Source organism: Neopsephotus bourkii, unplaced genomic scaffold (assembly GCF_033783945.1).
Source record: "Neopsephotus bourkii isolate Nb327-2 ecotype Australia unplaced genomic scaffold, CSIRO-AGI_Nbou_v1 NB_1233, whole genome shotgun sequence".
Classification (NCBI taxonomy): Eukaryota; Metazoa; Chordata; class Aves; order Psittaciformes; family Psittacidae; genus Neopsephotus; species Neopsephotus bourkii.
Window position 1 is genome coordinate 514,678 of NW_026901718.1, and position 25,535 is coordinate 540,212.

At 60.1% G+C, this 25,535-nt stretch overlaps 2 protein-coding genes across 2 annotated transcripts; both read left to right on the forward strand.

The window, feature by feature from the left end:
• Nucleotides 1-1,004: 1,004 nt before the first annotated feature.
• On the forward strand, nucleotides 1,005-16,030 carry PEAR1 (platelet endothelial aggregation receptor 1). Its single transcript, XM_061364406.1, has 23 exons — nucleotides 1,005-1,555; nucleotides 1,632-1,856; nucleotides 1,943-2,047; nucleotides 2,190-2,290; nucleotides 2,380-2,472; nucleotides 3,492-3,738; nucleotides 3,826-3,940; nucleotides 4,023-4,159; nucleotides 4,395-4,607; nucleotides 5,896-6,070; nucleotides 7,157-7,277; nucleotides 7,766-7,929; nucleotides 8,024-8,126; nucleotides 8,788-8,934; nucleotides 9,006-9,134; nucleotides 9,216-9,344; nucleotides 11,537-11,665; nucleotides 11,748-11,963; nucleotides 12,460-12,566; nucleotides 13,278-13,362; nucleotides 13,469-13,522; nucleotides 14,308-14,481; nucleotides 15,797-16,030. Exons 2-23 carry the CDS (start codon nucleotides 1,675-1,677, stop codon nucleotides 16,012-16,014), a joined length of 3,144 nt encoding a protein of 1,047 aa, XP_061220390.1. The 5' UTR covers nucleotides 1,005-1,555; nucleotides 1,632-1,674; the 3' UTR covers nucleotides 16,015-16,030.
• A 316-nt stretch (nucleotides 16,031-16,346) lies between these two features.
• Nucleotides 16,347-19,131, forward strand: LRRC71 (leucine rich repeat containing 71). Its single transcript, XM_061364417.1, has 7 exons — nucleotides 16,347-16,754; nucleotides 17,139-17,358; nucleotides 17,437-17,553; nucleotides 17,649-17,780; nucleotides 17,903-17,978; nucleotides 18,694-18,768; nucleotides 18,959-19,131. Exons 1-7 carry the CDS (start codon nucleotides 16,347-16,349, stop codon nucleotides 19,029-19,031), a joined length of 1,101 nt encoding a protein of 366 aa, XP_061220401.1. The 3' UTR covers nucleotides 19,032-19,131.
• Nucleotides 19,132-25,535: the final 6,404 nt, after the last annotated feature.

Genomic DNA, 25,535 nt, shown 5'->3' on the forward strand with positions numbered 1-25,535 from the left:
CAAACTCGCTGATTCGTGGCCAGAAAAGGGATTTTCAGGCAAAACCCACCCCGAAGCGCGCGGGGCTTTCATTTTTTTTCCCTTTTCCGCAGTCCTCTCCGCTCCCGAGCTCCCAAACTTCCTGACAGCGGCCCCGGCCCTGCCTCCGCTTCCGACGCCGCCAGCGCCAGCGCCAGCCCCACGGCACCGTGGCCCCCGGCCAGGTGAGTGCCACCGTCCCCGGGGCTGGGGTTGGGGGGAGCTGCCGGAGGGGACGGTCCCAGCGCAGCCCCGGGGGCTTGGGAATGCCGCAGGGTAACAGCGGACAAGGCAAAGGGATGGGGACGGGCGGACGGGGGATGAGGGGCCAGCGCGATGGACGTGCTGTGACACCTCGTGGTGATCCCATTGCTGATCCCATTGCTGATCCCGACCCTGATCCTGATCCTGACCTCATCCTGGTCCCCCTCACCCAGCCCCATCCCTGTGGGTCCGGAGCCTCCAGAGGAAACTCGTCACCCATCGGGTTGTGCTGGAGGAAGCGCTGGAGCAGAGATAGTGACTCCGGGGGGGGGGGCCCAGCACCATGTCCCCAGCAAGGATGGGGCAGGGCTGTGCCCCTGGTCCCCGGGCCCCTGGTCCTGGTCCCCAGCCCTGCTGCCCACCCCATGCTGTTCCCTTTGGGACATGTCACCCCATCACCGGTGGGTGATGCTCCCCATCCCACCTATGGGTGCTCAGGGGCACCCATGGGGTGGCCCCAGAGCAATGGCTCTTTAGGGGAGTCTCTTGCCCCTATGGTGACCTTGGGAGGGCTCTTCCCCACCACCAGCCCCCCCCAGTGAGGAGCAGATGGGGCCCACCAGCGGGTTTTGATGACTCCTCTCTTTTCCTGCCAGCATCTCCCAGCAGTTCCTGTTGTTTGGAGCAGCGCTGAGGCCCCCCCCATTGCTAGAGCCGGGAATGGGGCCGGCAGCGGGGCCATGGGGAGGGCTGGGGGCGGGGGGGGGGGGCTCTTCCCGGCTCTGCCCCCTCGGGAGGATCCAATTCCTTAATTAATGAGCAGTTAATTCCTCACCGCTGGGAGCCGAAAGGAAAAACTTTCCCATTAAAACAGTTTTCCCACCCAAACCCAACGCCTGCGGGATAACGGGGGGGGGGGGGGCACCCGCTCCCTCCACCCCACCGGATGAGCTCCGGGGGTGCCGGCGCAGCACTTTTGGGGTGTCCCCATGGCTGGAGCAGCCTGGAAGCATCCATAAACCCAGCGGTGCCGACCAGGAAACCTCCGTTTCCTTCCCCGGCAGCGGGCTCAGGCGCAGCACGCGTGTCCCGGTAAACACGGCCCCGCGGGCTCGGGGTCCCTTCCTTGTCCCCCCCTTTCCCAGCCCCAAGGCTGGCAGCGATCCCGGAGCCGCCCCGGCAAAGCCGGACCCTCATTGGGTTGAGCAAGAAGCTGCTGGATCCAGGAAACGCAACAGGGAATAAACAGGGACCGGGTTGAGCCGGGGCCGCGCGGAGCCGTGCCCGGGGCTGGGAGCCTCCGTTCACCCCGAATTCCACCCTGGCACCTCGGGTACCCCCCGCACCGCGATAGGGATGCAGCGTCGGGATGCGTGGGGCCACCCAGCCTCAGTTTCCCCTTGGCACAGGCCCGGGCTGGGATTGAGGAATGCTGAAGGCAGCTCCATGGGGATGCCGGATCCTGGTCCGGGTCCGGGGGTGGAGGGTGTGGATCGGGAATGCGGTGGGGCAGAGGGTGAAGCTGCAGTCTCTCCGTGCAGGATGCTGCTGCGGGCTGCGGCGCTGGCGCTGCACCTCTGCCTCCTGTCCGCGCTCCGGCCCAGCGACCCCAACGTCTGCAGCTACTGGGAGAGGTAGGACTGGGGGCACTGGGGGTGCTGGGGGTCCCCCCCGGGACCTGCCCTCACCATCCATCACCCCGTGTGCCCCCCATCGGCAGCTTCACGGTGGCGGTGAAGGAGTCCTACACCAAACCCCACGTGGTGTCCTCCAGCGAGCCCTGCCCCACGGTGATGGGCACCTCCCTGCCCTGCCTGCAGCAGAGGTGGGAGCATCCCCGACCCCCGGCACCTCTCGGGCACTGCAGGGGGTCCCCACGGCCATGGCGGGGCTGGTGGGGGGCTGCCCCACTGCGGGGTGTCCCGGGGGGCTGTTGCGTGTCCCCGCTGACGGCAGCGGTGCCGCAGGATCGTGCACCGCACCGAGTACCGGCAGGCGCTGCGCACCGAGTCCCGCCGGCGCTACCAGTGCTGCCAGGGCTACTACGAGAGCCGGGGGACCTGCGTCCGTGAGTGCGGGATGGGGACAAGGTTGGGGGGCTCCGGGGGGGCCCTGTCCCCCTTAACCCCCGCCCCGTCCCCGGCCGTGTCCCCGCAGCGCGCTGCTCGCAGGAGTGTGTCCATGGGCGCTGCGTGGCTCCGGAGCGGTGCCAGTGCGAGCCCGGCTGGCGCGGAGCCGACTGCTCCAGCGGTGCGGGATGGGGACAAGGGGGGGGCACGGGGAGGGGGCGCATGGGGATGGGGTGGGGACAGGGTGGAGGCTGGGGTGGGAGGGAGGGGGGGATATGGAGGAGATTGGGATTGGGAGGGAGGCTGGGAGAGGGATGGAGGGTGGGATGGGGACAGGGAATGGGATGGGGATGGATGGCGATGAATGAGATGGGAATGGAGAATGGGGTGGGGATGGAGAAGGGAAAGGGATGGAGATCGGGATGGGGAGGTTGGGATAGGATAATCACGGGATGGGGATGGAAAATGGGGTGGAAATGGGATGAAGAATGGGATAGAGATGGGACTGGAATGGGGACAGATTGGGATGGGTTGGGGTTGGAGAATGGGATGGGAATGGGTCGGGATGGAGATTCGGATGAACAGAAAATAGGGATGAAGATAAAATATAAGGTTGGAGATGGATGGGGATGGGATTGTGATGGGGATGGGGATGAGGATGAGACGGGATGGAGATAGCACAAGAATGGGACGGGGTGGAATGGAGTGGGTGGGATGGGAAGGGACGAGGTGGGATGGAATGGGGTGGGGTGGGATGGATGGGATAGAATGGAATGGGAGGGATGGGATGGGTTGGGATGGAACGGGTTAGAATGGGATGGGTTGGGATAGGATGCAGTGGCACAGGATAGGACGCTGTGCACACTGTGGGCTGGGCTAGGCGGGATAGGATGGGATGCGATGACACACCAAGGGCTGGGATGGAGAGGGGTGGGCTGGGATGCGGTGCCACATCACGGGATGGGATGGGATGGGGAGGGCTGGGATGGGATGCGGTGGTACACCACGGGATGGGATGCGGTGGGGTGGGATGGGATGGGATGCGGTGGTATACCACGGGATGGGATGGGATGATGTGGTACACTGCGGGATGGGATGCGGTGGGATGGGATGCGGTGGTACACCACGGGATGGGATGGGATGCAGTGATACAGGACAAGGGCTGGGATGGACGGGCCGGTACCGGAGGTGTCCCCGCAGGCTGTGACGAGCGCTCCTGGGGCCCCGACTGCTCTCAGCGCTGCGAGTGCCACCACGGGGCCCCCTGCGACCCCCTCAGCGGCGCCTGCTCCTGCCCCGCGGGCCTCGCGGCTCCGCTCTGCCGCGACCCCTGCCCCGACGGCACCTACGGCCGCGGCTGCCGCCTGCGCTGCGCCTGCCCCCCCCGCGCCGCCTGCGACGCCTCCACCGGCGCCTGCCGCTGCCCCCCGGAGCTCGCCGGGCCCCTGTGAGTGCGGGGGAACCCCCCCCCGGAGCCCCCCACCCCCCGTTAGGGGGGGTCCCGCTCACCCCTCTCCCCCCGCCCCCCCCGCAGCTGCGAGGTTCCGTGCCCCGAGGGGACCCCCTGCGACACCCCCTGCCCCTGCCAGAACGGGGGCCTCTGCCACCCCCCCGGCACCAGCGCCTGCGTCTGCCCGCACGGATGGATGGTACGAGCGCTGCGACCCCCCCGCCCCCCCCCCCCCCCCCGCCAGCCGCGGTGTCCCCATTGACCCCCCTGCTCCTGCGCAGGGGGAGATCTGCTCCGTGCCGTGCCCCCCCGGGCGCTTCGGGCCCGGCTGCCAGGGCGAGTGTCACTGCCACAACGGGGGGCACTGTGACCCCAAGGGGGGGCAGTGCCAGTGCGCCCCCGGCTTCACCGGAGAGCAGTGAGCGGGGATGGGGGGGACAGGGGATGGGGCACGGCGGGACCGGGGGCACATGGGGACAGGCGGAGATGGGATGGGGGTGCACAGGGAGGGGACTCATGGGGATGGGGCGCATGGGGAGGGTGGGGATGGGGGTGCACGGGGACAGGGGCGGGGGGCGTCCGGGCACAGCCGGGGACGGAGCCTTCGAGCCCGGTGCCGGTCCCGGTGCAGGCTCCCCCCCCCCCCGCTGCAGGTGCCGGGAGCGGTGCCCGCTGGGGCGCTACGGGCCCGGCTGCCGGGAGCGCTGCGACTGCGCCAACGGCGGCCGCTGCTTCCACGTGGACGGAGGCTGCTTGTGCGAGGCCGGGTTCCAGGGCAGCCGCTGCGAGGAGCGGCGCTGCCAGCCCGGGCTCTACGGGCTCCACTGCGAGAGCCGCTGCCTCTGCCACCCGCAGCACAGCCAGAGGTGGGACCCGCAGCCCCCGCCCCATCCACACCCACCCCACACCCACCCCACATCCACCCACATCCACCCCACATCCACCCACATCTGCCCCACATCCACCCACATCGACCCACATCCATCCCACACACACACATCCACACCCGTCCACATCCATCCCACACCGACCCACATCCATCCCACACCCACCCACATGCACTCCACACCCACCCCACATCCACCCACATCCACCTCACATTCATCCCGCATCCACCCCACATCCACGCACATCGACCCACATCCACCCCACATCTACCTACACACATCCACCCACATCAGATCCACATCCACCCACATCCATCCACACGCACCCCACACGCACCCCACATCCACCCCACATCCACCCCACATCCACCCACATCCACCTCAGATCCATCCCATATCCATCCCACACCCATCCACATCCACCCCACATCCATCCCACACCCACCCCACATGGACCCACATCCAACCCTGCCACCCTCAGCCACAAGTGGGACCACCTCCACCCCAGACATCCCCAACCATCCCATCTGATCTCTCCACCCGACATTCCACTCTGCTGTCCCTGTCCCACCGTGCCACCCCTGTCCCATCCTGTCGCTTACATCCCACCCTTTCTACCCCACATCCCACCCTGCCCCCTATCCCACCCCACATCCCACCCTGCCCCCTATCCCACCCCACATCCCACCCTGTCCCCTATGCCACCCCACATCCCACCCTGCCCCCATCCCACCCCACATCCCACCCTGTCCCCTATGCCACCCCACATCCCACCCTGCCCCCTATCCCACCCCACATCCCACCCTGCCCCCATCCCACCCCACATCTCACCCTGCCCCCTATCCCACCCCACATCCCACCCTGCCCCCATCCCACCCCACATCCCACCCTGCCCCCTATCCCACCCCACATCCCACCCTGTCCCCTATGCCACCCCACATCCCACCCTGCCCCCTATCCCACCCCACATCCCACCCTGTCCCCTATGCCACCCCACATCCCACCCTGCCCCTATCCCACGCTGCCATCTCCATCCCACTCTACCACCCCCATCCCACCCCCAGTTGCCCCCTTTCCATCCCTCATCCCGCCCTTATCATCCCCATCCCACCCTGCACCCCCACCCCAGGGTGCGGGGACCAGAAACACCTTAACCCCCCCAAAGGCAACGTCTTTGTGCCCCCCCCCCATTTGAAAGCCCTTTCCCTGCACCCCCAACGGCCCCTACTGGGAGCACTGGGGGTGCTGAGCGTGCCCCCCCCTCCAGCTGCCACCCGCTGCTGGGGGAGTGCTCCTGCAGCCCCGGCTGGGCCGGGCTCTTCTGCAACGAGAGCTGCCCCCCCGGCTCCTTCGGGGCCGGCTGCCTCCAGCCCTGCCTCTGCCTGCACGGGGGGGTCTGCGACGGCGCCACCGGGCTCTGCCACTGCCCCCCCGGCTACACGGTGCGGGGGCACGGGGCGGTGGGGAGGGGGCAGCACATGGGGGGGGGTCTGGGTGTCCCTGTGGGGAGAGGGGGGGTCTGGGAATCCCTATGGGGACAGTGGGGGTCTGGGCATCCCTATGGGGACAGGGGGGCTCTGGTTTGGGGGGGGGTTGGGTGTGTGGGGGGGGTTGGTTTATGGGGACAGTGGGGGTCTGAGCATCCCTATGGGGAGAGGGGGGGTCTGGGCATCCCTATGGGGAGAGGGGGGTCTGGGCATCCCTGTGGGGACAGGGGGGGTCTGAGCATCCCTATGGGGACAGGGGGGGTCTGGGCATCCTTATGGGGTGAGGGGGGGGTCTGGGAATCCCTATGGGGAGAGTGGGGGTCTGGGCATCCCTATGGGGACAGTGGGGCTCTGAGCATCCCTATAGGGACAAGGGGGGTCTGGGCATCCCTGTGGGGACAGGGGGGGTCTGGGCATCCCTGTGGGGACAGGGGGGGTCTGGGAATCCTTATGGGGAGAAGGGGGGTCTGAGCATCCCTATGGGGAGAGGGGGGGTCTGAGCATCTCTATGGGGATAGTGGGGGTCTGGGCATTCCTATGGGAACAGCGGGGGTTCTGGGCATCCCTATGGGAACACGGGGAGTCTGAGCATCCCTATGGGGACAGGGGGGGTCTGGTGCTCCGGAGGCGGAAAGTGAGGTCTGGGGTGGAAATTGGGGGCCTGGTTGGTTCTAGGGGGCAACAATGAGGGTCTGGGTGGAAAAGTGGGGCTGTTGGTGGTCCTAGGGAGGGAAAATGGGGTCTAAGCTGTCCGGGGGGGGGCAGTGTGGGTCCGGGTGTTCCGGGGTGGAAAGTGGGGGGGTCTGGATAGTTCTAGGGTAAGACCGAGGCTCTGGAAGGTTTGGGGGGGGTCTGGGCTGGGGCTCCTGTTACCTGGGGGGGGGCAGTTTTGGGGTCTGGGGGGGATGCAGGCAGCCCTGGGCACAACGCGTGTGCCCCACGGGGGGACGGGGGTGGGACACGGGGCTCCCCCCACACCCCAGCCCTTGGGGGGGAGTGCTGGTCCCGGCTGTGCTGAGTCCCTTGTGCCCCCCCCCCCAGGACGAGCACTGCTCCTCCCTGTGCCCCCCCGACACCTTCGGCCCCAACTGCTCGGGGCGCTGCTCCTGCCAGCACGCGCTGGCCTGCTCCCCCATTGACGGCTCCTGCCTCTGCAAGGAAGGTGGGTGCGGGGGGGGGGGGGGGGGCATGGGGTGCGCTGGGTTAAAGGGGCCTCAAACCTCACCTAAAGCCCCCCCATCTCCATCCCCATCCCCACCCCCATCCCCATCCCCATCCCATCCCCATCCCCATCCTCATCCCCATCCCATCCCCATCCCCATCCCCATCCCCATCCCCATCCCCATCCCCATCCCATCCCCATCCCCATCCTCATCCCCATCCCCATCCTCATCCCCATCCCTCTCCATCCCTGCCTCCATCCCCATCCTCATCTTCATCCCTATGCCCATCCCCATCCTCCATCCCTCCTCCATCCCCATCCTCATCCCCATCCCCATCCCATCCCCATCCCTCATCCCTCCCATCCCCATCCCCATCTCCATCCCTATCCCCATCCCCCATCCGCATCCCCATCCCCATCCCATCCCCATCCCCATCCCCATCCCCATCCCCATCCCCATCCCCATCCCACTGTACCCTCACCCCCAGGCTGGCACGGCCCCGACTGCTCGACCCCGTGTCCCGCCGGCACTTGGGGCCCCGGCTGCAACCGGAGCTGCGACTGCGCCCATGGGGCCGGCTGCGACCCCCAGAGCGGGGCGTGCCGCTGCCCCCCCGGCTGGCAGAGCCCCCGCTGCCTGCAGCCCTGCCCGGTGAGTGCCGCTGCCCCCCCCTTGCACCCCCAACGGCTCTGACCCCCCCTTGCGCCCCCCAACGGCGCTGATCCCCGCCTCCCCTGCACCCCAGAACGGGACCTTCGGGGCGGGCTGCGGGGAGCGCTGCGACTGCGCCAACGCCGATGGGTGCGAGCCCGTGAGCGGCGAGTGCCGCTGCCTGCCCGGCTGGACAGGTAACGGGGGCACCGCGGGCATGGGGGCGCCTACGGAACCATGGAATGGGCTGGGTGGGAAGGGACCTTGAAGCGCATCTGAAGCTACGGCAGGGACCCCTTCCACTGGAGCAGGATGCTCCAAGCCCCTGTGTCCAACCCTTGAGCACTGCCAGGGATGGGGCAGCCACAGCTTCTCCATTCAACCCATTCCAGTGTCCCTTTATGTAAAACTTCCCGACATCCACCCTAAATCCCCCTGTTCCAGTCTGAACCCATCACCCCTTGTCCTGTCGCTCCAGTCCCTGATGAAGGCCCCTCCCCAGCATCCTTGCAGCCCCCTTCAGACACTGGAAGCTGCTCTGAGCTCTCCACAGCTTCTCTTCTCCAGGCTGAGCAGCCCCAATGTTCTCAGCCTGGCTCCTATGGGAGCTGCTCCAGCCCCTGCTCATCCTCGTGGCCTCCTCTGCACTTGCTCCAACAGCTCCATGTCCTTATGCTGAGGACACCAGAGCTGCACCCAGTGCTGCAGGGGGGTCTCCCAGAGCAGAGCAGAGCAGAGGGGCAGGATCCCCTCCCTGCCCTGCTGCTCACCTCCTGTTGATGCCGCCCAGCACAGGGGGGGTTCTGGCCCCCAGCGCACACCGAGCCCTGCTCAGAGCCCCCTTTCCCCCTCCCGCAGGCTCCCAGTGCAAGCAGAGCTGCCCCCAGGGCTTCTGGGGCCGGGGCTGCCTCTCGCCCTGCTCCTGCCGCAACGGAGCCGCTTGTTCCCCCCCCGACGGCTCCTGCACCTGCGCCCCCGGCTTCCGTGGCCCCTCCTGCCAGCGCCGTGAGTACCCCCCCCCCCGAACACCCCCCCCCATATCCCCCATCTCCCTGCTGAGGAGCCGCTGTCCGCAGCCTGCCCCCCCGGCCGCTACGGGAAGCGCTGCGCCCTGAGCTGCTCCTGCGCCAACGGCTCCTCCTGCCTGCCCTCCAACGGCTCCTGCCTCTGCGCCCCCGGCTTCCGCGGCCCCCGCTGCGCCCAGCGTGAGTCCGGGGGAAGGGCTCGGGGAGGGGGGCGCGGAGCGGGGCTCAGCCCCTTGGCCCCATCGCTCGCTCCGCCCGCAGCCTGCGCGCCCGGTTCGTGGGGCGCTGCCTGCGCCCAGCCCTGCCTGTGCCGGCACGGGGGCTCCTGCAACCCCCCCGACGGGACCTGCCTCTGCCCGCCCGGATGGACCGGGGCGCTCTGCGGGGAAGGTAGGGCCCGGGTGGAGCCCCCCGGACGGGGTCTGCGCTCCCGAGGGGTGGGGGGCACGGGAGGAGATGCCCAGGGATGGATGGGGGAGCCCTGCCCGGCTCCGTCCTGGGCACTACGGACCTGCATGGGCCCAGGCACTGCGGGGCTCTATGGTCCCAGCAGGGAGCTGCGTGTTCCAGTATGGAATTGATGGCCCCAGGCACTGCGGGGCTCTATGGTCCCAGCAGGGAGCTGCGTGTTCCAGTATGGAATTGATGGCCCCAGGCGCTGCGGGGCTCTATGGTCCCAGCAGGGAGCTGCGTGTTCCAGTATGGAATTGATGGCCCCAGGCGCTGCGGGGCTCTATGGTCCCAGCAGGGAGCTGCGTGTTCCAGTATGGAATTGATGCTCCCAGGCACTGCGGGGCTCTATGGTCCCAGCAGGGAGCTGCATGTTCCAGTATGGAATTGATGGCCCCAGGCGCTGCGGGGCTCTATGGTCCCAGCAGGGAGCTGCGTGTTCCAGTATGGAATTGATGGCCCCAGGCACTGTGGGGCTCTATGGTCCCAGCAGGGAGCTGCGTGTTCCAGTATGGAATTGATGGCTCCAGGCACTGCGGGGCTCTATGGTCCCAGCAAGGAGCTGCGTGTTCCAGTATGGAATTGATGGCCCCATGCGCTGCGGGCTCTATGGTCCCAGGAAGGAGCTGCGTGTTCCAGTATGGAATTGATGGCCCCAGGCACTGTGGGGCTCTATGGTCCCAGCAGGGAGCTGCGTGTTCCAGTATGGAATTAGATGACCCCAGGCACTGCGGGGCTCTATGGTCCCAGCAGGGAGCTGAATGTTCCAGTATGGAATTGATGGCCCCAGGCACTGCGGGGCTCTATGGTCCCAGCAGGGAGCTGCATGTTCCAGTATGGAATTGATGGCCCCAGGCACTGCGGGGCTCTATGGTCCCAGCAGGGAGCTGCGTGTTCCAGTATGGAATTAGACGGCCCCAGGCACTGCGGGGCTCTATGGTCCCAGCAGGGAGCTGCGTGTTCCAGTATCCAATTAGATGGCCCCAGGCACTGTGGGGCTCTATGGTCCCAGCACGGAGCTGCGTGTTCCAGTATCCAATTAGATGGCCCCAGGCACTGTGGGGCTCTATGGTCCCAGCAGGGAGCTGCGTGTTCCAGTATGGAATTGATGGCCCCAGGCACTGCGGGGCTCTATGGTCCCAGCAGGGAGCTGCGTGTTCCAGTATGGAATTAGATGGCCCCAGGCACTGCGGGGCTCTATGGTCCCAGCAAGGAGCTGCGTGTTCCAGTATGGAATTAGATGGCCCCAGGCGCTGCAGGGCTCTATGGTCCCAGCACGGAGCTGCGTGTTCCAGTATGGAATTGATGGCCCCAGGCACTGCGGGGCTCTATGGTCCCAGCAGGGAGCTGCGTGTTCCAGTATGGAATTGATGGCCCCAGGCACTGCGGGGCTCTATGGTCCCAGCAGGGAGCTGCGTGTTCCAGTATGGAATTGATGGCCCCAGGCACTGCGGGGCTCTATGGTCCCAGCAGGGAGCTGCGTGTTCCAGTATGGAATTGATGGCCCCAGGCACTGCGGGGCTCTATGGTCCCAGCAGGGAGCTGCGTGTTCCAGTATGGAATTGATGGCTCCAGGCACTGTGGGGCTCTATGGTCCCAGCGTGAAGCAGGTGGTCCCAGCCAGTATGGAGCCATACTGTCCCAGTATGGAGCTACATGGCCCCAGGCACTATAGGCCTGTATTGTCCCAGTACGGAGCTAGGTGATCCCAGGCAGTGTGGAGCCATATTTTCCCAGCATGGATCTGTATGATCACAGGCAGTATGGAGCTGTATGGGCCCACTATAGAACTATATGGGCCCAGGAACTATTGGGCTGTAGTGTTTCAGAATGAAGCTATACGGTGCTGGGCACGATGGGGCTGTATGATCCAGTATGGAGCTATATTGTCCCTGTATAGAGCTATACAGTGCTGGGCACTATGAGGCTGTATGGTCCAGTATGGAGCTATATTGTCCCAATATGGAGCTGTATGTCCCAGTATGGAGCTAGATGATCATAGTATGGGGCTGTATCATTCCAGTATGGAGCTGTATGTCCCAGTATGGAGCTCTATGGTGCTGGTATGGCACTGTACAGCCCCGAGCATCCTACCCCTGTCTCTGTCTCCATCTCTGTCCCCCCATCCCCAGCCTGCCCCCCCGGCACCTTCGGGCTCCAGTGTGCTCAGCTCTGCCGCTGTCCCCACAACGCCACGTGCCACCCGGCCAGTGGGACGTGTCCCTGCGCCCCGGGCAGGACCGGGCCCCACTGCGGTGATGGTGAGTGGGTGCAGCACTGGGGCCCCCCCCAGGGCCCCTGTGCCACCCTATGGACACCCTGTGTCGTGTCCCCTCCCCATAGAGACCCCCGAGCAGCCCTACACCATCGTGCCAGCCCCCCCAGCAGCCTACAGCTCGCTGGGGGTGGTGCTCAGCCTGGTGGCCCTGGTGGCACTGCTGGTGGCCATGGTGGCAGCGGGGCTGTGGTGCCGGCACCGGCGGAAGGGGAAGGGGAGCCGGCACCTTGCTGTGGCCTATACAGCAGGACAGACGGACACGTCGGACTACATGGTGCCAGGTGATGGTGGTGGCGGTGGGGACCGCACCGTGGTGGCAATGGGGACCGCACCGTGGTGGCAATAGGGACCGCACCGTGGTGGCAATGGGGACACCACCGTGGTGGCAATGGGGACCGCACCGTGGTGGCAATGGGGACCGCACAGTAGTGGCAATGGGGACCCCACCGTGGTGGCAATGGGGACCGCACCGTGGTGGCAATGGGGACCGCACCATGGTGGCAATGGGGACCGCGCTGTGGTGGCAATGGGGACCCCACCCTGGTGTCAATGGGGACCCCACTGTGGTGGCAATGGGGACCCCACCGTGGTGGCAATGGGGACCGCACCGTGGTGGCAATGGGGACCGCACTGTGGTGGCAATGGGGACCCCACCCTGGTGTCAATGGGGACCCCACCGTGGTGGCAATGGGGACCCCACCGTGGTGGCAATTGGGACCCCACCGTGGTGGCAATGGGGACCCCACCATGGTGACCACACTGATGCCTGCCCCCCAGATGTGCCCCCGAGCCACCACGCGCACTACTACTGCAACCCCAGCTACCACACACTGTCCCAGTGCCCGATGCCAGCTCCTGGTGCCCCGGACACAGCCAGCATCAAGGTACGGTACCACTGCACCAATGCACCAGGGTGCTGGATGTGCACCGTGATGGTGTAGCACAGTGCTGCATGGTGAACCGTGGTTTTGCACATGCACTGGTGCTGTACAGTGCACCGGGGTGCATGGTGCACTGTGGTGGTATTGTATGGTGCACCATGGTGCAGCACCCTGGTGTGCGGTGAACCACGGGGTTGCATGGTGCTCTATGGTGACATTGCACAGTGCACGGGGGTGCTGGAGGGTGCATCGTGATGTACAGGGCCCCCATGCCCCCCCATGGCACCCCATCCCACCCCATTCCCATCCCATCCCATTCCACCCCACCCCATTCTCATCCTATCCCATCCCATCCCACCCCATCCAAACCCACCCCATTCCATTCCATCCCATCCCACCCCACCACATCCCATCCACATCCCGTCCCATCCCCATCACATCCCACCACATCCCATCCCCATCCCATCCCCATCCCATCCCGTCCCACTTCATTCCCATTCCATCTCATCCCATCCCATTCCCATCCCACTCCATCCCCATCCCATCCCACCCCATCTAAAACCACCCCATCCCATCTCATCCCACCCCACCACACCCCATCCACATCCCATCCCATCCCCATCACATCCCACCACATCCCATCCTATCCCATCCCATTCCATCCCCATCAAATCCCACCCCATTCCCACCCCACCCGGTCCCTCCCCGCCGCAGGTCCCCGGCTCTCAGCTCCCGGACGCAGGCGGCAGCACCACGCTTCCCCCCGGCTGGAAGCCCCGCGGCGCCCCGGGCAGCAGCGGTAAGGGGGGGGGGGGGGGGGGGCAGCGGGAGCTCTCCCGGCTCATACCCACCGGGAAGGGGCCGGGCTGGAGCAGGGGGGGGACCCCAAACCTGCCCCTTTGCAGGGGAGCCCCTGGACCGGAGCTACAGCTGCAGCTGCAGCCTGGGGAAGTGTGAAGGTAAAGGAGAGGGATGGGAGAGGGTATCGGGATGGGGTGGGGTGGGATGGAATGGGATAGGCTGGGATGGGATGAAATGGGATGGGATGGGGAGGGATGGCATGGGATAGGCTGGGATGGGATGGGCAGGAGTGGGGTGGGATGGAGTGGCTGGGTTGGGATGGGATGGGATTTGGGTGGGATGGAATGGGATGGGATGGGGTGGGATGGGGTGGGATGAGATGTGGTGGGGTGGGATGGTGGGTGAATGGGGTAGGATGGGATGGGATGGGGATGGGATGGGGGATGCGGTGGGGTGGGGTTGAGATGGGGTGGGGTGGGATGGGGTGGAATGGAATGGCATGGGATGAGATGGGGTGGGGTGGGATGGGAATGGGATGGAATGGCACGCCATGGGATGGGATGGAATGGGATGGAATGGCACACAATGGGATGGGATGGAACACGATGGGGTGGGATAGGATGAGGTGGGGTTGGGATGGGATGGGGTGGGATGGGATGGGAAAGGGTGTCTGCGGTGGGATGAGAAAGGGTGACTAGGATGGGGTGGGATTGGGTGGGATGGGATGGGATGGGATGGGATGGGATGGGATGGGATGGGGTGGGATGGGATGGGATGGGAAAGGGTGCCTGGGATGGGATGGGATGGAGAGGGATGAGGTGGGAAAAGGATGGGGAAGAGGTTAGGAGGGGGTGGGAATGGGATTGGGCTGGGGCTGGGACTCTCCTGACGCAGCTGCTCCCTGTCCCCCCCCATGTGGACCCCCCCAACTCCGCCCGCTCAGAGCCCCCCCCGGAGGGTCTGGGCGGCAGCGGCAGCTCCGTGGGCAGCGAGAGCCCCTACGCCACCATCCGGGAGCCCCCCCTGGCGCCCGAGGGCAGCTACATGGAGATGAGGGCCCCGGTGCGCAGGGAGATGTCCTACGCCGAGATCCGGCCCCTCGAGGAGCCGCCCCACGGTGGGACACGGGCACGGGGCCGGGACATGGGCACTGGGGTGCATGGACACTGGGGTACATGGACACTGGGGTACATGGACACTGGGGTGCATGGACACTGGGGTACATGGACACTGGGGTACATGGACACTGGGGTGCATGGATACTGGGGTGCATGGACACTGGGGTACATGGATACTGGGGTGCATGGATACTGGGGGTGCATGGACACTGGGGTGCATGGATACTGGGGTGCATGGACACTGGGGTACATGGATACTGGGGTGCATGGATACTGGGGGTGCATGGACACTGGGGTACATGGATACTGGGGTACATGGACACTGGGGTACATGGATACTGGGGTGCATGGATACTGGGGGTGCATGGACACTGGGGTACATGGATACTGGGGTACATGGATACTGGGGTACATGGACACTGGGGGTGCATGGACACTGGGGTACATGGATACTGGGGTTCATGGATACTGGGGGTGCATGGACACTGGGGTACATGGATACTGGGGTACATCATACTGGGGTACATGGACACTGGGGTACATGGATACTGGGGTACATGGACACTGGGGGTGCATGGACACTGGGGTACATGGATACTGGGGGTGCATGGACACTGGGGTACATGGACACTGGGGAACATGGACACTGGGGTGCATGGATACTGGGGTACATGGACACTGGGGTGCATGGACACTGGGGTACATGGATACTGGGGTGCATGAACACTGGGGTACATGGATACTGGGGTACGTGGAGACTGCGGTACATGGATACTGGGGTACATGGATACTGGGGTGCACGGATACTGGGGTACATGGATACTGGGGGTAAATGGATACTGCGGTACATGGATACTGGGGGACATGGATACTGCGGTACATGGATACTGGGGTACATGGATACTGGGGTGCATGGGTACTGGGGTACATGGACACTGGGGTACATGGATACTGGGGTACATGGACACTGGGGGTACATGGACACTGCGGTACATGGACACTGGGGTACATGGATACTGGGGTGCATGGTTACTGGGGTACATGGATACTGGGGTGCATGGACACTGGGGTACATGGACACTGAAGGTACATGGACACTGGGGTACATGGAGACTGGGGTACATGGATACTGCAGGGGGACACGGACACTGGGGTATGTGGATAGTGGGGTACATGGATACTGCGGTACATGGATATTGGGGGGACACAGACATTGGGGTACATGGGTACTGGGGGGGACACACAGACACTGGGGGACACGAGGCACCAAGGAGGGGACACAAACCCACTTGTGACCTGCTCTTGTCCCCGCAGAGACCTGCCCGGAGGGGGGGGACCTTGTGCCCCCCGCACCCCCTCCCAGCCATTACGACTCCCCCAAGAACAGCCACATCCCCATTCACTACGATGTGCCCCCCACCCGCCACCCGCCGTCACCACCCGCACCGCGAGGACCCGGGGGGCGCCGGGGGGGCACCGGGGACACGAGGCTGACCCGGACCCCCAGCCCCGGGGGTGCCAGTGCTGAATAAAGGGGTGTCGGTGCGAGCTGGGGCTGGCTGTGCAATGGGGGGGGCTGTGCTGGGGCACCCACGGGTGGGACAAGGAGGGGTCCAGGCCAGTAACGGACCAGTAAGGGCCCGGGAGGGGGTCTAATGATGATCCCAGTAACGAGACCAGGAAAGGCTCAGTAATGGGATAACGAAAGGAACAGTAAGGGCCCAGTGGTGGCCCAATGACGACCCCAGTAAACACCCAGTAATGGGACCAGTAATGGGGTAAGAAACGGACCAGTAATGTGGTAAGAAACGGACCAGTAATGGGGTAAGAAACGCACCAGTAAGGGCCCAGTCATGGTCCAGTGATGGCCCCAGCGAAGACCCAGCAATGGGACAGGAAATGGACCAGAGAGGGCCGCAGGAACGGGGCAGGACTGGGGCAGGACGCGCTCAGCCACGGGGGCTCCAGCGCCTGCCTGGGCACGGGGGAGGCCCCGCCCCTTCGACCAGGCCCCGCCCCCTTCCCGCACGCCCCCGCCCTTTCCAGACAGACCACGCCTCATTTCCGTTTAGGCCCCGCCCACACAGAGCCGGCCCCAGCCCCGCGCAGGCGCGGCCCCGCCCCTCGCGTCCTCTGCGTTGCCAAGGAGCGAGGGCACTGCCGGCCCCGGGCTCCCGCCGCGACCCCCATAGGGAGCCCCGCACCCCACAGGGACCCCTCCGCACCTCATAGGGAACCCCCGCACATAGGAGACCCCCATAGGGCCCCCCCCGTACCCCTATGCGGCCTCTTCCGCCCCAGAAACGCCCCCCTCCCCGCAGCCCCACAGGCACCACGCCTGGTACAACCGCCCTCACCCCCTAAGGAGACCCCCATAGGGACCCACTCCCAGCCCTGGGACCCTCCATCACCCCCTAGAGACCCCATAGGGACCCGCACCCACTGGGACTCCCCTTTGCCCCTTCCGTGGACCCACATCGAGACCCCCCCCAGCATCCCTGAGACACCCCCTCCCATCCACACAGGGACCACCACAGGGCCCTGAGACCCTCCCTCACCCCCATAAGGACCTGGGACCCCCTCACCCCAATAGGAACCCCCCCAGAGACACCCCCGAGCACCCCTTATCCCTGGGACACCCCCTCCCATCCCACAGGACTCCCCCCACCCCGCGACCCTCACCCGCATTCGGGCCCGCACCGGGACCCCCCAGCCGGGGAACGGGGGTATCCGGTGGGTGCTGGGGGGAGCCCCCCCCGGTGCCCCCCATCCGTGGGTCATGCGGCGCCGCAACGATCGTGCCCCCAGGGAGAAGGCGCTGGTGGCCCCGGAGGAGGAGGCGAAGAGCGCGGGGAGGAAGGGGGAGCAGGGCCCAGGTGAGCCCCGCAGCGGCTTGGGGGGGGGTGATGCGAGGGACCCCCTGATGCTCCCCCTCCCTCCTTGCCCTGCCCCAGAGGGGTTCCAGTGCTGCGGGGTCCTGGAGCGGGACTTCCCCGAGCTCTGCGCCCGCGCCGGCATCACCCATGCCCCGCGGGTCACGGTGCGGCCGGCCCCGAGCTTCCCTGCGGACGGTGAGCGGGATCGGGGGGGTTAAAGGGGAAGGGGGGGGGGGTCTGTGCTGGCAGCACCCCCAGAGCCCGTCCCTGTCCCCGTCCCTGTCCCGCAGAGGAGCCCCCCGCGGGGACGCTGGAGGAGGCGCTGGCCCGCATCGAGCGCAAGTACCGGAGCTTCCAGCCCCGCATCCAGGTGGAGCGGGAGCAGGGGGATCCCCGCAGCGTCCGCGCCGTGTTCCTGCGAGGTGGGTCCTGGTGCACGAGGAGAGCCTGGGGGCACCCCTGGGGTCCTGCTGGGAATGGGGGGCGGGCCACATCCCCCCCCCCCCCGCACCCCCCCATGGTCCTGTATCCCCGTGTCCCGCAGGCTGGAAGCTCGAGGAGGAGATGCTGGGGGTCCTGAGCCAGTGTCTGACTGCGCTGGGGGCGCTGCAGGAATTGCAGTGAGTGCGGGGTGCAGGCAGCGGGACCCCCATTTCCCCCCATGGCATCGGGACCCCCATGTTCCTTCCCCCCATGGCATCGGGACCCCCATGTCCCCCCCTCCCATGGCATCGGGACCCCCCATGCCCGTCCCCCCCTCGGCATCGGGACCCCCATGTCACCCCCATGGCAACGGGATCCCCATGCCTCCCCCCCTGGCATCAGCATCCCCATGTACCCCCCTCATGGCATCGAGACCCCCATGTCCCTCCCCATGGCATCGGGACCCCCATGTCCCCCCATGGCATCGAGACCCCCATGTCCCTCCCCCCATGCATCGGGACCCCCATGTCCCCCCTCCCATGGCATCGGGACCCCCATGTCCCCTATGGCATCGGGACCCCCATGTCCCCCCCCTGGCATTGAGACCCCCATGTCCCTCCCCAACCCATCGGTACCCCCATGCCTCCCCCATGGCATCTGTACCCCCATGCCTCCCCCATGGCATCTGTACCCACATGACCCCCACATGGCATCGGTACCCCCATTCCCCCCTATGGCATCGAGACCCCCATGCCCCCCCCATGGCATCGGTACCCCCATGCCCCCCCCATGGCATCGAGACCCCCATGTCCCCCGCATGGCATCGGAACCCCCATGCCCTCCCCATGGCATCGAGACCCCCATGTCCCCCCCATGGCAGCGGGACCCTGATGGCTCTGTCTCCCCCCGCAGCCTCTGGAACGTGCCGCTGCCGGAGCTGCTGCTGCCGGTGCTGACGGCGCTGCCAACGCGCTGCTCCCGCCTGCGGTACGCGCCCATTAACGCTCCCTCATTAACGCTCCCTCATTAACGCTCCCTCATTAACGCTCCCTCATTAACGCTCCCTCATTAACGCTCCCTCATTAGCATTCCCTCATTAGCGCTCCCTCATTAGCGCTCATTAAGGCCCGGGGGGGGCCAGGGAGGATCCTGAGCGCTGGAATGGGGCTCTCCGCAGGACGCTCAGCCTGGAGGGGAATCCTTTGCCTGAAGCCGCTTTCCAGCTGTTGATGGGCAGCGACAGCCTGTGAGTGCGAGCTGGGCCCAGCCCCAACATCTGTACGGGCCAGGAAGGATGGGGCCATATGGTCCTGGTGTGGAGCTATATGGGTGCAGGCAGTATGGGGCTATATGGTCTGCTGTGGAGCTATATGGGCCCAGGAGTATAGGACTATATGGTCCCGGTGTGGAGCTATATGGGTCCAGGCAGTATAGGACTATATGGTCCTGGTGTGGAGCTATATGGGTCCAGGCAGTATAGGACTATATGGTCCTGGTGTGGAGCTATATGGGTCCAGGCAGTATAGGACTATATGGTCCTGGTGTGGAGCTATATGGGTCCAGGCAGTATAGGACTATATGGTCTGCTGTGGAGCTATATGGGCCCAGGAGTATAGGACTATATGGTCCTGGTGTGGAGCTGTATGGGTGCAGCAGTATGAGGCTATATGGTCCTGGTGTGGAGATGTATGAAATTTAGTTACGTTGACATTGCAAATTGAATGAAGCATCTAGTAAATATAAAAGGTTGTTGTATCACTCAGAAATGCAATATAGGCTACAGATCTTTAAAGTGAAAATTGAACCTCCCTTTTATTAATGACAGTCTTTGCTCCATTTTAACTGTCACTTAATAATAACAGAAATAAAATCCAAAAGAATTTTTACATTGAACAAAAACTCTCCTCCCTTTAACCCCTTATCTTTCAAGAAAGGAGCACTTTAGAACCACTGTAAATAAAAATAAATAAATAAATAAATAAATAAACCCACAACCCACAAGCCTGTAAGATTTACCAAGACTGTAACAAGCCAGGAAAAGGAGGGCATTTGAAGCTCATTCCACCACACTACCACCACTAGTGGTATCACTATTGCAGCAATCAAAGATTCTAAACTATTGCTGTTTTTCCCACAGTTGGAACATCACAGTCATCAAGATCCATACAGCTCTGAGCAACAAATTTGGGGATCTTCAACATGAACCACTGAAGCAGGTTCAATGAAAATAGTACAGAAACACACAATTATGTGTAGTGAGAGGAGAAAAGAGAAGGCACTATCCCCCACACAGATTTCTCTTGTGTAACAGTTGACAAAAACATGGAACAGAAGCCTTCACAGAGCCAAAACAGGCTGACATGAACTCTGTATCACAGCTGTAACGTGCTAACCAGGATCATCAGTGCTTTTTTATTTCACTCTATCAAGTGTCACAGCACATAGCTTCTGAAATCCGCAGTTGTGATGCAACAGGCTTGTAGGAGATTGATAGTTCTGACCAACACCACAAAGAACCTATGCTGATACTAGTTAAACACAGCCTGTATTTAGAAGATGCACAGCTGCACCAGAAACCACCGATCATGGTGCTCACTGCAATTTCAAGTCAGTCACAGTGTCCAAAACCAGAGAAATACTATCACCTTCAGTGACAGAAATCATCATCATAAAGACATTACATTCCAGTATCTGGAAAAAATATCAACTTCAATTTCCTGCAATTCTCCTGATAAAAATCTTCACCATGTCACTCTAATAACACAGTTTGAACAAAAGCTTTGTTTAAAATATAGCTTTAGCACTCGGATTATCAGGGGATGTAAAATTTTTTACCGCCTTGGAATTTTGCTGGTCCAGATCAGCATTGCTGCCACTGCAAAGTTATATAGTTATATATCTACTGAACATTATCCTGTAACTCAAGGTGATTTTCTGAACTCAGAGGACATAAAACACAGAATTCACACTTCAGGATGCAAACTCACGCTTAGCCTTAACCACAGCAGCTCTCTGCTATAAGTCAGAACTAAAATCAGTTTGTCTCACAGCATATAACCTGGTCTATGTCAAAAAAAAAGATAATGAAATGACAAAGAACCTAACCTTACTTTCACTGAAGTAAGTAGCAAAACTCTCACTGACTTCAGTAAGTGTAAAGCTAGCAGTGGTTCTCCAGAAATTATTATTATTCTCTCCAGAGAACCGTATGCATTTCCTATCAGCCCCTGCAGAAGGATGACGGTCTCTCAGCCTTCCAATAATACTGGCTCACAAAGAAGCATTTCAGACTGCCAGCACTAATCTAAAATCTATGACCACCTGAGGAATACACTGACTTCAGCATATAAACTGAAGAAGATAAAAAGAATCAAGCCTTATGGAAGAAGAAAGAAGCATACCAGCAGTAATGACTCACTGATAACCTTGTAACTACCAACAGCCACTGCCATATTTTACAGAGATTTTGTATGAGCATCTATTCATAATAGACGATTATAGTATAATAAAGACAGCTGCACTAGGGGAGGTTTAGGTTGGATATTAGGAAAAATTTCTTCACCAAGAGGGTGATAAAGCATTAGAACAGGCTGGCCAGGAAAGGGGTGGAATCGCCATCCCTGGGAGTGTTCAAAAATTGTGTAGGTGAGGCCCCCATTGATAAGGTTTAGTGGTGGGTTTGCAGCCCTGGGGTAATGGGTAGACTTGATGATCTTCACAGTCTTTTCCAACCTAGTTGATTCTATGATTCTATAATCCCTCTCTGCACAATAAACATGTAAGATTCACAGAATATTTGCCTTTATGCATACAAGCAATAAAATATTTAGTAGGAAATTGCTATTAGCAATGACATGAAAAGAAGAACTTCAATCAAATGGAAAACTGTATGTTGAAAGTGATGCAGAACTACATTTGGATCCTCTCTAGGTTAAAGAAAAGGGGGGGGGGAGAAAAAACAATGTGGCTTTTTCAGAACTGCAAGAGAAATGAATGTCACCAGTATCTGAACAGAAAAAAAAATATATAAAAAGTAGTTATGTAGTTAACAGTCTTTCCATGAGAATTAACAAATGTAACAAGACAGAACCTGTGCTTTTCAAGTACCTTTCCTCTTAAAATCTTTTAGAAGCAGTCAAGGCAAGCATTAAGTATTCAATTCATAGACATAGCATGAAGAAAAAGCTAGCAACCATCTTTATATGCTCAGGCATAATATGCAGTCTGAGACCTATGCCACACCAAATCAAGTAAGTATCTACTAATCATGCCTTCCTCTTACGTGCCAGCCACTTGCCAGAACAAGCTTCACACAGAAAGCAATAGCCTCTGACTCTACTGTACAGGTGGGGTTTCAGTTAAAGTTGCCTTGCCAGCTAAAGAGTGGCTTGATCTCAGTAGTTACAGGTGCTAATTACTGGTCTGGTGATGAAGGCATTCTTCAGGAAGACACACATGGGACATGAATCTGGGCTTCCCAATTCAATAGTTGTTTGCATAGAAACCAACAGACCACAAAAGTATTACCACTTGTAATGGGAAGCTCTATTCAGATTGCCTGTCATTCCCTTCCCAGTGTAAGCATGTTCAAAATTCTCCAATGAAACTGTATAGAAATGCAACAGATTACCTGTTCTACATGCAGCAATTTATACCATCTTTGGATCTCCACTTGGAAATCAGCAAAAGGCAAGAGTTCTAAATATATACATATATATCCTCCTTTGGAAAGAGAAAACATTAATACTTTAGTTACCGTTCAGCTAATTACCCATGCTACTGACAGTGTTCATGAGAGTAAGATTCTGCAGCAATATTGCACTTATCCATTTCCTATTTTTCTTTATCAAAAAGAGATCATCACAGCACCTTGTTGAAACACCCTTTTGCAGAGGTGTGCTTTGTCCTGACCCATTGTGTTTTACATGTGTCCTAGCTTACATAATTGCAGTAGAGGTGCCCCTCGTTTTCTTTGTTGAACAGGATTGAAAAGATAAAGCAGTTGTCTTTCCTTGAGCATCTGCTTCACAGAACATCACTGGCAGAAAGACAACTTAATTCCATACCATCTTCATAGAAGTGAATTACTGAATAAACCAAGGTTTTCCTCCAAAGATGAAATACGGGTATCAAGTGAATTTACAAGCAACTTGCAAGTACTGTACCGCCCTCTGCAGTCAATGTCTTAAGTTCTGCAAATGCATCTGCAAGAAAGACACGTGCATTCCTTGCAAAGCTCAGTAGAACAATAAAAACATTAGCAGTTGAAAGCCAACAGAAGTAACATTTGTATGATATTGATTTACTTGTTAGAAACATAGTAACAGAATACATTACCTTTTTAATTCTTCATATAAATGTTCTATGTAGTAAAGGATGGGGAAATGTATGTTCTGCTGCTGTTTCAGAATGGATCAGATTCCCCAGTGATAATTCTGGCACTTACTCTTGGAACTTCACAGAAGTTTGCAGTGCCCCATATAAGAATGTTTTCTGGTTACTTCTAGTAAATACCCCAAATAAACTGCTTTTGTTAAGTTACATTAACTGATTTATCAATGACAAAGAAGTATATTTTACGGCTGAGCAGCATCTTTTCTCCTTTCTTAGAAACCTTATCCCAAAGGCACTACCACTGTCAGCTATGGGCTCAGCCTCAGCAAGTGGCAAGTCCATCTTGGATCCAGCTGGCATTGGCTCTATCAGACCCAGGGGAAGCTTCTAGCACCTTCTCACAGAAACTACCCCTGTAGGTCCCCCACTACCCAAACCTTCCAACGCAAAACTTCTTCACACAGAACTTTTAAGACAGCATTATTTTCCCTGTTAAACTGACAGAGAACATTCTACAGTTACCCTTGGGCCACCTGTAGGTATCTGCTAAAATGCAACTCCTTAAAATGCCTTTTTGTTTGCTCGTTTTAAAGCTCACTTGCTCTATACATTTGTTTCATAACCTCCTTGTTGAATATGAGATATGTGTTTACTCAAACAGTAAAAGTTCTTCACTGACTTAATTAAAAGCAATTAGGAGAGCAAGTTTTACACATATTTTAAGTTCTCTGGATACTAACACAGCTTCAAATACCTGTTCAAGTATCATAACACCTGATAAGACTACAAAAGCATACAACACTGTACTGTATGTCTATAAAACAAATCTGTAAGAAAATTAATAGAAATTAGCAGGTTCTTCCTCTGTAATATGCGAGTTGTCCTTCACGTTTTAGTGTATGAATACTGTTGCAACAGAAGGTACTCAAATCAAGGCCTAACACTGATAACATCATATGACAAAACTATTCCTTCAGAAGACCTTCATTCACATCTGCTTTTTTAACTTGGATCTGTGAATACAACTTTTTAAGTAATCATCAGGTTTTACAGTATTTTTTCTCCTCATGAAAGAAAAACCTTGTACCTTATGGCAACACTAAAATATAGAAGATTAAACCGCACTTTCTACTGCACACCATGTAAGCAACAAAGGCAAATTAACATCACTTATCCCTTTATAAACCCAAAATTAAGCTTTTGAAGATTCATTCTTCTGCTGTCACTGGGCAACTGAAAGATTCTTGTGCCACAAACATTCAAGATGGAGCACTAACAGCACCTCATGGATGGGAGGTCACGATGACAAGGAACAAGCAGGGCTTGAAAACTCCTCTACAAACAGCTTTAACGGCTAGGGCTGTGGGCTGGGAAAAGCGAGCCCGCAGGAGAGCCCCCAGGCCCTGAGGGCAGGTCCCCACAGCGACAGGCCCTGCGGGGAGCCTCTGGCCTCCCGCCCGGCGCTAGGGAAAGATGGGTCGGGGGCCCCCCTTCAGAAATACGCTCGTTCCCCCGACAACTGCTGTGCCTCAGCGTGCGGCGACAAAAAGTGACCACTACCGGGCCTACCGGCTAACAGCGGACGACAGGAGGCGCTCCGAACGCACGGAGAAACGGGGAGGAAACTGCCAGCTCCGACGGGAAACTCCTGAGCAACAACCTAAACGGGCGCGGCCGTTTACCTTAGCGACGCTCCGCTCCGCCCCGCCCCGCCCCCCTCCGCTCCGCCCCCCCCCGCCCCGCGGGCAGCACCCGTTGCTGCGCGACAAGTACAGCTGACCGCGGCCGAGAGGCTGTTGCGTGCCCCAGGCTCGGCGCGTACCCTGCTGGGCCAGGCCATGGCCGAGCCTCCGGAGGAGCCCTCACCGCAGCCTGTCCCGCAGCCGCATGAACCAGGTTACGGTCTTTATCAGCCAGGATACAGTCCGTATGATGATCAGATACCCGATCCCACACAGCAAATGCTGGCAATTCAGAACGCAAAAGCCTTTTTACTGAAGAGCAGCACAACATCTGGCCTGAACTTGTAAGTCTGAAAGACAGACTCAACTGAAAGGGGTAGAAAGTATGAGTGGAGAGAAAAGTAGCGTTGGTAAAAGGGCAAAGGTTATATGTTAAGAAGGGGAGGGATAGCAAGGGGTATATATAGAAAGGACTATAAATGCAGTAATTCCTACTATGTGACACTTCTGTGTATTCAACATCTTTGTTTTACCTCAGGAGAGCGGAGCCGACCGAACTGGTCCGAGCGGAGCCGAAGGGAGCCGAGCGGAGCCGGAGCCTCCCGAAGAGGGGGGAGCTGCCCGAGAAGGCAAACCGTGTCTGCCCCTTAACTCTGCAACTGGGGATGACCCAAAAGCACAGGGAGCTTCTGGTGACGGCAGGGTCTTGCCATTCCCCATTGTTACACCAGGATGGAC